Genomic DNA, 12,659 nt, shown 5'->3' with positions numbered 1-12,659 from the left:
CCTCCCTCTTTTCAACAAAGAACTCTTTGGCTCTGGTATCACCATGCTGGCCTTGGAGGGCTGGGGAGGACTTCAAAGATTCCTTACTCTGTGAGGCATAGTTGGCCACCTAGGTGTAGTTCTCCCCTGTCTTGTATGTCTGAACACCATCTCCCCCACATTGCCACTGATCTTCAGGACTCTGATGCTCTGTCATCACAGAATTTGTCAATTAGCTTCCTACCAGCTAAGATTTGATATTATCTAAGATATTCTCCTTGCCTTTGGTTATACACTCTCTCTAATGACATGAGGCTTCTATTGAGTCATATTCTGCTGCATTTGTCCTAGTAAAGCCACAAGGTAAGCTTACACATATGTAAAAGTCGGGGGTATTATCTGAAGATGCTGGATATTCTTTTTAACAATTACCTAGGGAACTTAAAAAAAAAAAAAACAATTACCTAGGGAAAAGCTGAGTTCTCAAAAAGCACTCTGGCAGGTAGACCTAAGAGAGGAAGGAAAGGGGGCACCTATCTACCTCTGATTTCACTTTCTTTAGGCTTCTAGAGGGTTAGACACTGAGATGTGGGTTCCTGGTCCTGGGTACTCAGATTGTGTCTGGGCTTAGGGCTAGGATGGAAGGGTCTGTGACACTGAGTGTAGAGCCATACCTTTTTGTGGCTGGACAGGTTTTTACTGCCCTAAGTCACTTGCCCACATAGTTTTGCCAGCCTGGCAAATATTGAGGCCATGGTGCTAGGAGGTGGGCCATTTGTGATGAAATCCAAAGCTGAGAATATGTGTTAGGTGCCTGTTGCTGTGTAATAAATCACTCATACATTTAGCAGTTTAAAACAGTTTCTGAAGGTCAGAAATCCAGAAGTAGCTTAGATGAGTGATGTTGGGTTCAATCAAGTTATTGGCCACGGCTGCACTCATCTGAAGGCTTGGCTGGGGCTGGAGGATGGCTTCCTCACATGATCACAGGCAGTTCACTCCCTCTTCCTTGATACAGTGTAGGAGAAGAATACACGAGTATGGGAATGCCAGGAAGCAGAGATCATTGAAGGCCATCTTGGAAGATGGTTGGGTATCATCGAAATAGACATGTTATTTTAGTAAAATAAATGCAGGTCAGTTAGTAGGATGCTATTTTTTTTAGGTATGATTGTATTTCAGATGCATTAACCTGAAACCAGAGTACCTTTGGGGACTCTGACCCTCTTTCTTACTTTAAGATTTGAAGGGCTCCTTCACTCATTCCCACCAAGTAGCAGGAACATACAGATCAAAGTATGGCCTACAGGAGACCAAACACAAAAGAGGTAAGGCTTTGGGAGGCCAGCAAAGAGTTAAAAAGGACCAAGAAGCTGTTGAGAAGGAGAAAGGAAGAGAAGCAGGGAGAAGCCCTAAATAGAATGTGTTTTCCAACCTAAGGGAGGGTAACTGTAGTATGAGTCTTAAGAATCTAGGACAATGGTCCCACACCAGCAGATTATCTAAAGGGATAAGTTCAGAGGCTGGAGATTCCAGTTCCAAATCTCCCATGCCCCATGGGCTATGTGTGGACTTTCAAGCCTGAAATAAAAGTCCTTTAGTAAAGAACTCTTTAAACATACTGTGTATGTGCTTTGCTTGTTAATAGCGAGGCAGTTCTGCTATATCCCGCATCATCCCTTCCATCCACAATGAGTTTATGGATGGGGCTGCATTTACACCTCAGATAATTGACTCATATATTACTCTCTGTTCTATTTTGCTTTTGTTTTCCCGAAGACTTTAATAAACTCTTATTTCAAATGGTTCACCTTTGTCCCATCTGTGCTAGTCACTAAGATATGAGTGGTGGGGAAGCAAAACAGGGTGGTGAGTGGCAGCAGAGACTAGGGGAGCCACTTTGAAGAGAGACAGAATGCTTTGTGATCTAGCTGTTCCTTTCCATGTTGGGGTTCTTTCTCCATTGGGGACCTTACAGGATAGACTTCAGTTACACTAAGGATGACAATTTGCTGACTGCTAGGTCAAGGAATGGGAGCAAATCTTTTCTAAAAACAGTGCAGAAAGAGAGAGGAATCCAAGGGGAGAGTGTGGGTGTGGAAGGCAAGATAGTAGATCAGTCGTAGAACATTGAGGCTGAACAGAACCAGTTCTGTGGCACAGAGAAATGAAACAATTTGCCCGCAATCACCCAGCGAGGCAGCAATAAATGACTCCTCAAGCAGAGCTTTTAGCTCTGCCTTGCCTGTCTGCTTAGGTCAATGAATACCCACCACTATTGTTCTGTGCATGGAGGAAAGAGAAGAGTAGGTGCTGGCTCTCAGCAGTCTTAGAGAACAGTGGATGAAAAGACCACATGGATAATCCACACAGCTCTCCCCACACACTGTACGTGGAAGAGACATGTTATGAGACAGGCTTAGGAGGAATATGCACATTAGCGCGGAAGGAAGACTGCAGTTGATGCTTAAATAGACCCTCCTCCTCCTGGCTCATCTGTGAGGGCAGGCAGTAGGGCTGGAGAAACCCTACTGAGTCCAGAATGGAGAGGTCGCTGGGGCTTCATGAGTGTACAAGGAGGACACAGGATATTACGCAGGGGACTCTGCCAAAGGGAAAAGGGCAGACAAAGGAAAAGAGAGTTGAGATGCGGGCAGGGGTGGCCTGCAGAGGAGTTGAAGAGAAGAGGAGTTGTGGAGGTGAGAACAAGCATATTTCTTTCTATTTCCCCTTTTGGGGTTGATAGATGTTCCCAACTTTCCCCTCTCACTTTAAGATATTCTCCACGGAGGTCTTTGGAGAAGAAGGGTTTATTTAGGGTTCGGATTTCTCTTCTAATCCCAAATCTGATTGAGGCCTATATCTGACCTGGGGCAGGTGGGTGGAGGCCTCTCAGGCAAGGAGGAAGCATGAGAAAAAGCCCCAGGACAGGCATAAAGGTGCTGGTTGGTTTTGGCATCCATACGCAAGAAGAGTGAGGACCACAAAGATCAAGGGAAAGTGGCTGCACCTGCAGCTGGTGACCTGCGCCCCTGTCATGGGTCCAGCCTCTTAAATGGTGTAGCTTTGATGTGTACTGTGGGGGAGGGATCCCTGAGGAGCTCAGAGGTACTGCTGGAGCCTAATGGCTCCGTGTGCACTCTCACTGCAGTGGCAGTGGCGCTGGGGCCGGGCAGCTACCCCACCATCAGCTCCCTCTCCCCTGCAGGGAAGCCTTCTCTTGGTTGGTGAGAAGGCAGGCATGGCTATTGCTTCTGGAAGCTTAGTGGGCAGGAAGAGAAATAGCCATCCAGATTCTGGGATAGTACACTTGTCCTCATGGGAATGAGGGGCCACAGGATAGACGAAGAATTACTGATTATAGAGCCATGGAGCAGGCAGGTGTTTTATTTGCCTGAATAGCCAAGGTGAAAGCTATACTATATCTAAATCTCCAGGGATCCCTGGGTGATGCAGCGGTTTAGCGCCTGCCTTTGGCCTAGGGCGTGATCCTGGAGACCTGGGATCGAATCCCACGTCGGGCTCCCGGTGCATGGAGCCTGCTTCTCCCTCTGCCTATGTCTCTGCCTCTCTCTCTCTCTCTCTCTGTGTGACTATCATAAATTAAAAATAAGTAAATAAATAAATAAATAAATCTCCAGTGTCACTTAACACTCTGGTATAAATATAATATAAGCCACCGTGTGACATTGGCACAGAGGCATTGGCAGTGACGCCTTATTCTTTACTGTACAGTACAAGGCTTTGCTTCCAGTTAAGGGAATTTCAATCATCAAGGGAAGAGGCAAGAGATAACAAAACTAATAAGAGCTAATATTCATCAGTTCTTACTCTATTGCAGGTATTATGCTGAGTGATTTTACATGGAATCATAAAAAAATTCCTTGGAGGAAGGAAATACTCTTGGTATTGTTTCATATGACCAGTAAAGATGTCTTATTTACTGAGGTGATTTATTTAGTTGTTGGATATGCTCACACATGTTGTAGGATATGGCAGTTTGACACCAGAGCCTACTCCCCTGACCACTGTGTAATACTCCTTCTCAATTTTGGGTGTGAGTTTAAGTTGATCTAGAGCTTCTGAGGCAAGTGATTTATCCATGAACCCAATGGCCTATGCTGGTGACCCTCTGCTTGGGCACTGGCTATGGGGGGCAGAAAAGAGGTTCCTAGGGCTACTCTTCTCACTAGGGGTCAGAACAAAAGTGAAGGCAGAAGGAAGTGAGATGTGAGACTGGGTGGGTAGAGGAGGGCAGGAGGTTTACCCCCGCTAGGTGGTGGGCCAGGAAGTCTTTGAGAGAACAGTGGTCTTCTTGTTCTTGATGGAAGGCTAGCTGCATGACAGTGGGTATACAGTGTGGAGCATAGGTGCCCACAGAGCTGGCCCAGAGCCTTCCTGTTGGCTGAGATCTAGGGGCAGAGGGGGAGGGCCTGATGGGTGCTGATTCTGGCCCCTGGTCAGGCAAGGTCACTGCTTGCACCCTTGGCTTCAGAGATTTGGTTTCCTTCCTTCCTTCCCTCCTTCCTTCCCTCCTTCCTTCCTTCCTTCCTTCCTTCCTTCCTTCCTTCCTTCCTTCCCTCCCTCCCTCCCTCCTTCCCTCCCTCCTTCCTTCCTTCCTTCCTTCCTTCCTTCCTTCCTTCCTTCCTTCCTTCCTTCCTTCCTTCTTTCCTTCCTTCCTTCCCTCCTTCTTTTAAAATATTTTATTTATTTGAGAGAGAGTGTGAGCGAGTGGGAGAGAGAAGGAGCAGGGGGAGGGGCAGAGGGAAAAGTGGGCTCCTGCTGATCAGGGAGCCCAATGCGATGTCAGACTTGATCCCAGGACTCCAAAATCATGGCTTGAGTTGAAGGCAGATGCTTAACTGACTGAGCCACCCAGGCACCCATTTTCCTTCTTTCCTTCCTTCTCTTCTTCTTCTCCTCCTCCTTCTCTTCTCTTCTTTCTTTCTTTCTTTCTTTCTTTCTTTCTTTCTTTCTTTCTTTCTTTCTTTCTTTCTTTCTTTTCTTTCTTCTTTCTTTCTTTCTTTCTTTCTTCTTTCTTTTTCTTTCTTTCTTTCTTTTCTTTCTATTTCTTTCTTTTCTTTCTTTCTTTCTTTTTTCTTTCTTTTCTTTCTTTCTTTCTTTTCTTTCTTCTTTCCCTTGATGCAAACCCAGGTCAGCCCATCAGAGTCCTTCCCAGAGTTCCCTGATTTGGCCATCAAGTCCTCTCACCCAATATCCTTTAACCCTCTGTTATACCTACAAGGTCTCCCTATCCTCACCTGTCCATAATCATGGATATAGCCCTGGGATGGCTCCAGGTCATCCTGATAGCATGTGTGCTGCTGTGATTGAGGGGGTTATAGCCCAGAGAAGTCAGGGGAGACTCCCAGAGAGCTAGTGGAGATACTGGAGATGGTTCCCAGGCTTGTAGGAGCAGTAAGCTCCAGAAGAGGAAGTCTGTGGCAGGGAAAGGCAGGCCATAGTCAGGGCTAGCTTCCTGCTCTTATCTTCATCTTTAGCTATATTGGGAACTTCTGATCTATTACTGACTTGGGTATGTAAGCCTGGACCCGATGTAGTTCTTGCCTTGTTGGGTTGGGGAAAGGGATCGATATGACCAGAATTCTGCTCTCTCTTGGGATCTCAGGATTTGCAATGGCTTCTAAGGGTCCTCTGCTGCCGTAAGGGGTGCAACCATGTTGTAGGATGAAACTCCTGACTGGCATGACCTTTGTGCTTTAGACTTGAGGAATTTCCTGCTTTTGCCTAAGATTTCTTTTCCACATACAGGTCTGGGCATGTGGGGTGGGGTTCACGAGGGAGATAGAGGCTGAAGAGAGAGGGGAAGTGGGGAGGGGTACTTTAGACTTTGCTGCTCCTGCCCACTCTTTGATCCCCTACCAGATGGTGGAGCCTGAGGCCTTGGGCTGCATATGGTTCTCTGTGTCAGAGGGCACACACTTGCTCTTGGTGTATCCACTGCTCCGCTGCTCGTCACTTTCTTCTGAAAAGAAGGATCTGTATTGATGTAGGGAATCAAGACTAAAAGATCATCTGAAGTTCAGGTCAGAAGGTTGTTTGTGACCATATGGTGCTATCTGGGCCTGAGGAAGAGGGAGCAGGGCATGGGGCTGGCTTAGAAGGGTGCAATTATTCCCTCTCTTATGGAAATAAACATTTTGGATTCCCGATCATCAACCTGGGGGCTAGGACTCTGGTAAACAAAGTTACATTTGGTCCTCAGACCGGCAGCTTTGTGTGCTCCAGGACAGGCTGGGGGTGGGGACTTCCTTGAGGGCTATTTCCCTCCCTTCTTTCATAGGTTGGTACCCCTGGTAACCTTCTCTTCTATCTGAGGACAGATGAAGCAGCCTGATTTGAATGAGAGGTTGGGGTTTTATCAGGGTTAGTATACAGGTTGGGAATTGGTGGTGGTGGTATGGTGTGTGCGTGCTGCACGCGTGTGTGTTGGGAAATGGAATATTCTAGACACTGGTGGTGGAGGGAGGATTAATTTTGGGCGTTTCTTTGACTCTCACTGCAGCGATCAGCGCCCCCTGCTGCCCACAGGGGAAACAGCAGCGCCAGCTTCCCAGTCTCAGCAGGTCCCTGCTCCCACCCCGCCCCTCCTTGGTGATGTTTCTGAAGCTGATCCGTCCTCTGATGGCTTGTGCTTCTTTGGGGGATCTCCAGCCTTCTGTTGGACTCTGGCTCCTGAAGAGGTAAGATCAAGTGGAGGATGTGGACTTGCAGTGTGGATGACTGGATGCTCATGTCACAGGAGTGCTGGAGGGTTTAGCTTGGACCTGACAGTCACCATGGAGGCCTCCAAGCTCTGCGGTCAGGCCCTCTGGCAAGCAATACTGCAGCAAGGGGCGCTGGACCAACATGAAGGGCACAGAGAACAGTCCTGTGGGGAGAGGCTTGGACATACCCTATGATCTCATAGGGGCCAGGACATTGCATTGCCCTGGTCACTTGGGCAATGGGTGACTATACATGGAGCATTTTCCTTTGGCTTCACTGTACCTTGGAAAGGGACAAGACAGGCTCCATCAGTCCCTAGAGCTTCTGCTGGATGGCTTTGCCCAGAGAAGGGCTCTCTACTCCCCACTCTACTGGGGACATCTGCAGAGAAACTGGCAGGGTTCCACTCTGAGTTTTTTTCTTTTTCTTTCCCAAATTATTTCAGGGTGTCTAGTAAGATTAGCATTTCAAAACTAGTGACTGTCTTGAATGTGTAGGGGTTTAGCCATTGCAGGAAGAGGGGGCAGGGGTGATCATCCAGTGAGCACAGGCAAGGGACTTTCCAACAAGCCCTGCCTCCCACACAGTCAGACTTTTTCTCCATCCCACACTGAGCCCTCCTCGCCCAGACTCTTGCTCCAAAGGACTTTTATTCTGAAAGGACAAGGCCCCTGGAGGTGGGGAGGTGTCCAGAGGCTGGAGCTGGCCCTGATCCTGAACTGGCCCCACCCTTTGGGCTCTTTTCCAGGGTATTCTGGAGCCCTAAGGGAGGGGCCTTGCTGTTCTCACTCCTCCCTCTTATCCTCTGTCCCAACCTTTCTGGCCTTCAAGCAGAGGATCCCTATAGCCAGGCATATCTGTCTTCTTCCTACTGTTGCCTTCATACCCCCATGTCCCTCATCTTTCTAGCCCTGGACCTTGTATTTTTTGTCTGTTTGCCTTGTCTGTTTCCCCTTTCAATCTTTTCTAGCCTTCTTGCTGCCTATCCTTTCCAAAGGAGGCATGGAGGCCAAGTCACTATTCCAAAGCTTCGTAGCTTCCCCCAGCACTAGACAAAGGTCTTACCCTGTCCCATCCCACTTACCCATAATGTAGCATGGAAATATTGGTACATGTGGTCTGTTGAACTCTGTGTGGATGAGGCCTGCCTTGAGCTGGTTCTGTTGAGCACATGTGGCTTTCTTGAGAATAAGGACAGGAAACAGACAAAATCTACCAGGGGTTCCTATTTAAATTCTTGAACCCCAGTCGGTTTTCCAAAAGTTCCACCAAGACAGAATTCTCACTTGGTCCCAAATGCTCTAAGATCAGTTCTTTCTTAGATGGAAAATAAAAGACCAAATGAATTAAGGAGTCGAGATCCATTGTTCTCAAGGGGTCTTTCCCCTTTACCTGTTTCTTTCATCTAGGAGGCCAGACCAGGAATTGGATACGAAGCAGCTATTAGACAGTGGAGTATGAGAAAAAAAGGACTTTGGCCTGGGAACTAAAGTTATAGATTAGCATGGGGAGAGGTGAGGAGGGACCGGGAGGAAGAGTAAGTGGCTGGAGAAAGGGACTGTTGACCTGAGACAATCTGGGCTGGAAGGAGTACAAGCAAGAGGAGTCTGGGGACTGGTGCAGTCTGGAGGGGCCATCAGCTCCTCTCTGGCTATTTGACTTTCCTGAAGACTTGCTCGCACACGGCATCCCTTGCAGTCAGTTCCTGGAGACAGAGTAGGAATAATGAGGAGAGAGAAAGAAGGTTCTTGCCAGTCAAAGTTCCTTTCTTGAGGTCCTTGAGCTCCGTTTTATCCTTCAGGATACAACAACTAGAGCATTTGATGTATGGAGAATTGTTTCATTATCCTACAACTTCAACTTTTTACCCCAGAGGGAGGAAGGGAGCTGGGTCACAGAATGTGAAATGGCTAAGCCTCTATCTCTCCAGTCATGATTTATGGACATTCATCTGACTGGTAGCTAAGGCCCATATGCTCCCCTCTATTTCTTTCTCTCTCTACTCTTCCCAGAACTTTTGTTTTCCTTTCTTGGTTGCCTTCCTTGGAGGTAGGCAGGAGTGGAGTAGGAGGCTGATTTGATTTGGGCAAGGGGATGAGTCCTAGCTGGAAGCCCCTCTCCCAACCTTCACCAAGCTTACCAGATACAATTTCTCTCCCTCCAGCCAGTGTCTCCAGCCTCGGTTAGGGACCTCCCCTTTCTGCACACATACCAGCTGCTCCTCCTCCCAGGTTACTATGGTCTATAGGGAAAGCAGGAATAAGGGAAGATTTGGGGGCAGAACACCCAAATGTATCCAACTCACTCTGGCTGAGCTGTCCCACTTCACACCACAGCTGATACTATCCTTCATTCTGAGTGAGAGGACTGCTCTGATTCTATAGGACTCCCCTCCTCAACTCCCAAAGGCCACTGAGGGAAGGCTCATAGTTTGTCTACAGTGACTACTAGGGCAGACCAAGGATGGAACAGGATAACCAGGGGTAAAATTTGAGGGTGGGTGGATGATGAAGAACACAAACTTTGTCCTTTGGATACTTCCAGTTGGACTGGAGGGTCATTTGGGAAAGAAGAGGACTGGTTGGAAGTCCTATCAGGAAATATCTCCTCTTTCTGAGTTTTAAGGACAGCTGAAGTGTCCCTGAGACAACCTCCTGAGTCCCCTGGGCATTGCAATCAACATTTATTAAACCCTTCCATAAAATAGGCCGTGCTAACCAAGGAGTTCAGCATCATGATCAGATAGAGCAGGAAACGGGTATCTATGATGCCAGGCAAGTGTTGGGAATGAGAATAGGGAGATCTCAGTCTTTAAGAAAGTGAGGAGCTAGTTAGATTGGAGATACTGGGAAATTTCTTGCAAGGAATGGAGCAGCATAAAGGTAAGAAAGAAGGCCAGGGGTGCCTGGGTGGCTCAGTCAATTGGGTGTTTGACTCTTGATTTCAACTAGGGTAGTGGTCTCAGGGTAGTAGAATTGAGCCCTCCATTGGGCTCTCCACTCAGTGGGAAGTCTGCTTGAGGATTCTTTTCTCTCCTTCTCCATTGGTGCCTCCCTCCTGGGGGGGGGGGGGGCGGAATAGATAGATATTTGAAAAAGAAAAAAAAAAAAAAAGAAAGAAAGAAGGCCAAACAGTTGTAAGGGGCTCTAAACTAGAGCATTTGTGGGAAAGACCATTGTATGCTACGGATCTCATCTAGAATATAATGGATTGTTACTGAAAGGGTTTCATTCATGGTCACTTTTACATTTTAGATAAATCTTTGTGGCTACAGTATGCAGAGTGGGTTAGAGAAGGATTAAGATTGGGGGCTGGTTTCGGGCACGAGGTCAGAAATGAGGACTTGAATGAAGGTGGCACTAGTGAGAAAGGCTAAGAAGAATCAGAGATGTTCAGTGGAAATATAATGGGCCACAAACACAAGCCACATTAGAAAAGGAAAAAGAAACAAGTGGAATTAATTTTAATATTATATCTTATTTAACCTAGAATATTCAAAATAGTATAATTTCAGCATGTGATTAAAATAAAAATTACTGAGATGTTTTACATTCTTTGGTATTTTCTCAAAAGCCATGTATTTTATACTTATACCTCAGTTTGGAATTGTTACATTTCATGTGTTCAAAGGCCAGTAGCAACTATATTGGACAGTGAAGAAACGTTACAAAGATTTCTTGACCAATTAGATGTGGTGCACGTGTATGTATGTGTGTGTGTGTGTTGGGGCGCAGGGGTAAGGAGACAGAAGATATTGCTGTGACTCCCAGGTGTCTGGTCTGGCTGGCTATTGTCATTAATGAAGACAGTAAATATAAGAGCAGGAATAGGTTTGGGTAGGAAGGTAATGAATTTGGCTTTGAACTTCAGGCATACAGATGGAAACATTGTGCATGCAGATGAAAACTTTACCCGGGAGCTCAGGAGGCAGCTCTGGCTGGAGAATCTATGTCCAGGACAGTGTATGGATGGTAGCAGAAAGCATGCGTATAGATAATTTAGACTTTGTCTGTGTACAGACAAGAGAGAGAAAGTCAAGGACAAAATAGTAGGGGGAATCCCAGTTAAAGGGATTAATAGGGGAACTAGAGTCTGCAATGGAGAACAAAAGAAAAGCGTAAGAAGCAGAAAGAAATAGAGGAGAGTGGACTCATAGAGGCTAAGGGAAAAGAGACTGCAGTGATCAACACGGTCACAGTCTAGAGGGTGAACAAATATTTCTCCTTTGGACTGAGGGTGACCTGTCCTTTGTGTTCTTTTGGCTGGCGATAAGAGGGGGCAGGAAAGAGCGGGTTGGGGGAGCACCTGGGAATTGTTACCCAGGGGACTCTGCAGCCTGCTGTAGTGATCACTTTTCTCTAGTTGGGAAAGGTCACTTCGTTTCACCCCAGATTGTTAGGAGGCATCTACATGCTCCCCCATGTGCTGTCCCCCAAGCCTGAGGAAAAGTACCTGGCATTTTCGTCCATCCACGATCCTTAGATCTTCCTCAAACTCAACTCCCACCTCGAATTCCAGAATGTAGTTGCGGAAAGTGCTGAGAGTCTTCACTATCATATGGTTGCCCTGATGGTCAATCTCCTTGTCTGGCTTGAGCAGCAGCACTATCTTCCGCAGAGCCATGTTGATGTCTGTGGGGGCTATCTCTTAGCGGGGCTCCTACAAGCCAGCCAGGGGCATCCCCATCTACAGCGGCACCTTAGGGCTGTGGGCTACCCCTTAGCTGGGTCTGAGATCATAGATTGACTCTCTCCCACCAATGCCCTGGCTAGAAATGGATCCCAAGTCAGGGGTCACCACTTGAGCATTTCCACAGCATCCAACCCCAGTACTCCCTCTACTCAATGGGACAGAGAGACAGGGAGGGAAAGGGAAAAAGGGGAGTGAAAGGGGTCTGGGAGGGTGAGGACCATTACTTAGGGCTTGCAGGTAGTCCTCCATGTTCTTCTGTGAGACAAAGCAGTAGTAGCCGGTGAGGTTGGGAGGCATTGTCTGGGCTGGCCAAGATGGAGCTTGAGATTTCAGGAGAATATAGCAGGCAGGGTACGCAGGGAGTGGGTGTTGTCTGGCAGGTGAGGCTGAGAGACTCCAGGCTGGCCTACACACACACACACACACACACACACACACACACACACACACAGACTGTGTAGAGGTCTATGCTTACCAGGGTTTTTAAAGGGCTGGGCCCTGTTGCAATAAGAGTTCCTACCAGACTTCCTCCCTCCTCGCATAATGAGTTTGGGGCTGGTGCCTGCAGCCTGAGAGAGGGGTAGGAACTTGGCAGCTTGGTGCCTGACCTCACCCTTTCTTGAGGAAGGAACCTGGATCAGGATCTGGAGTTGTCAATCATCTAAGACTTGAGCCTTTCTGAAGGTGAGTTTTGGCTTCCAGCCCATTTCCAGCAGGCTTGGGAAATGTCCCAGAGCTCTGAGGGGGGGCAGTCTCACCCGGGAGAGGTCTAGTCTTGCTGTGTTGGAGTGGGGGGGGGGGCTTCCAGCCTCATGCAGGGATGGGTTCTAACAATATCCTGAGATCCTGGGACTGAGTCAGGGATCCAGGAAGGTATGAGGGGTGTGTGGGGAAAGATGGGGACCAGTCAGCTGGCCAGGAGCCACAGTGAAGAAAATGCTCTAGTGCTGCCTCCCACAACTCTCTCAGACAGCTTCTCGGAATTGGGGCCCCTGACTCTGGCATTCCAAACTGTTTGTCCTGTGGCGCCATTAGGAAGGAAAAGAGAAATTGCTCTTCCCAAGCACAGAGGGGATGGTCAGTGCAATGAGCTGTTGTCAAAATGTGTTGCGTTCAAAGTCCTGAGCAGAAAGTGAGGGAGGAGTTTGGTTAGTTATTCTGGAAAATTTTGGCTTGGAACCTAGGGGTTTCCCTCTGCCTCTGAAGTCACTGATGGTTTATCACCTCCAATTCCCAGTCTTTGGACAGCTCACACTTAC

General features: G+C 47.7%; 1 protein-coding gene across 1 annotated transcript; it reads right to left on the bottom strand.

The window, feature by feature from the left end:
* Positions 1-8,072: 8,072 nt before the first annotated feature.
* Positions 8,073-11,874, bottom strand: RBP5 (retinol binding protein 5). The gene is made up of 4 exons (XM_025471979.3): positions 11,625-11,874; positions 11,161-11,339; positions 8,849-8,950; positions 8,073-8,413 (listed from the first exon to the last, which is right to left on the bottom strand). The coding sequence occupies exons 1-4, from the start codon at positions 11,695-11,697 to the stop codon at positions 8,360-8,362; spliced, it is 408 nt and encodes a 135-aa protein (XP_025327764.1). The 5' UTR covers positions 11,698-11,874; the 3' UTR covers positions 8,073-8,359.
* Between the last annotated feature and the right edge of the window lie 785 nt (positions 11,875-12,659).

Source organism: Canis lupus, chromosome 27 (assembly GCF_003254725.2).
Source record: "Canis lupus dingo isolate Sandy chromosome 27, ASM325472v2, whole genome shotgun sequence".
NCBI lineage: Eukaryota > Metazoa > Chordata > Mammalia > Carnivora > Canidae > Canis > Canis lupus.
The sequence above is the reverse complement of the archived record's forward strand: the minus strand, read 5'-3'. Positions and strand labels throughout refer to the sequence as shown.

Bases quoted from the DNA above. Each gene is read 5' to 3' on its own strand.
- RBP5 (XM_025471979.3), bottom strand. From the start codon at position 11,697: ATGCCTCCCAACCTCACCGGCTACTACTGCTTTGTCTCACAGAAGAAC. The intron at 11,340-11,624 runs GTAATGGTCCTC...TAGCCCCCACAG, and splicing joins GGACTACCTGCAAGCCCTAA to ACATCAACATGGCTCTGCGG. The intron at 8,414-8,848 runs GTAAGCTTGGTG...CTCTGTCTCCAG, and splicing joins AGGGAGAGAAATTGTATCTG to GAACTGACTGCAAGGGATGC.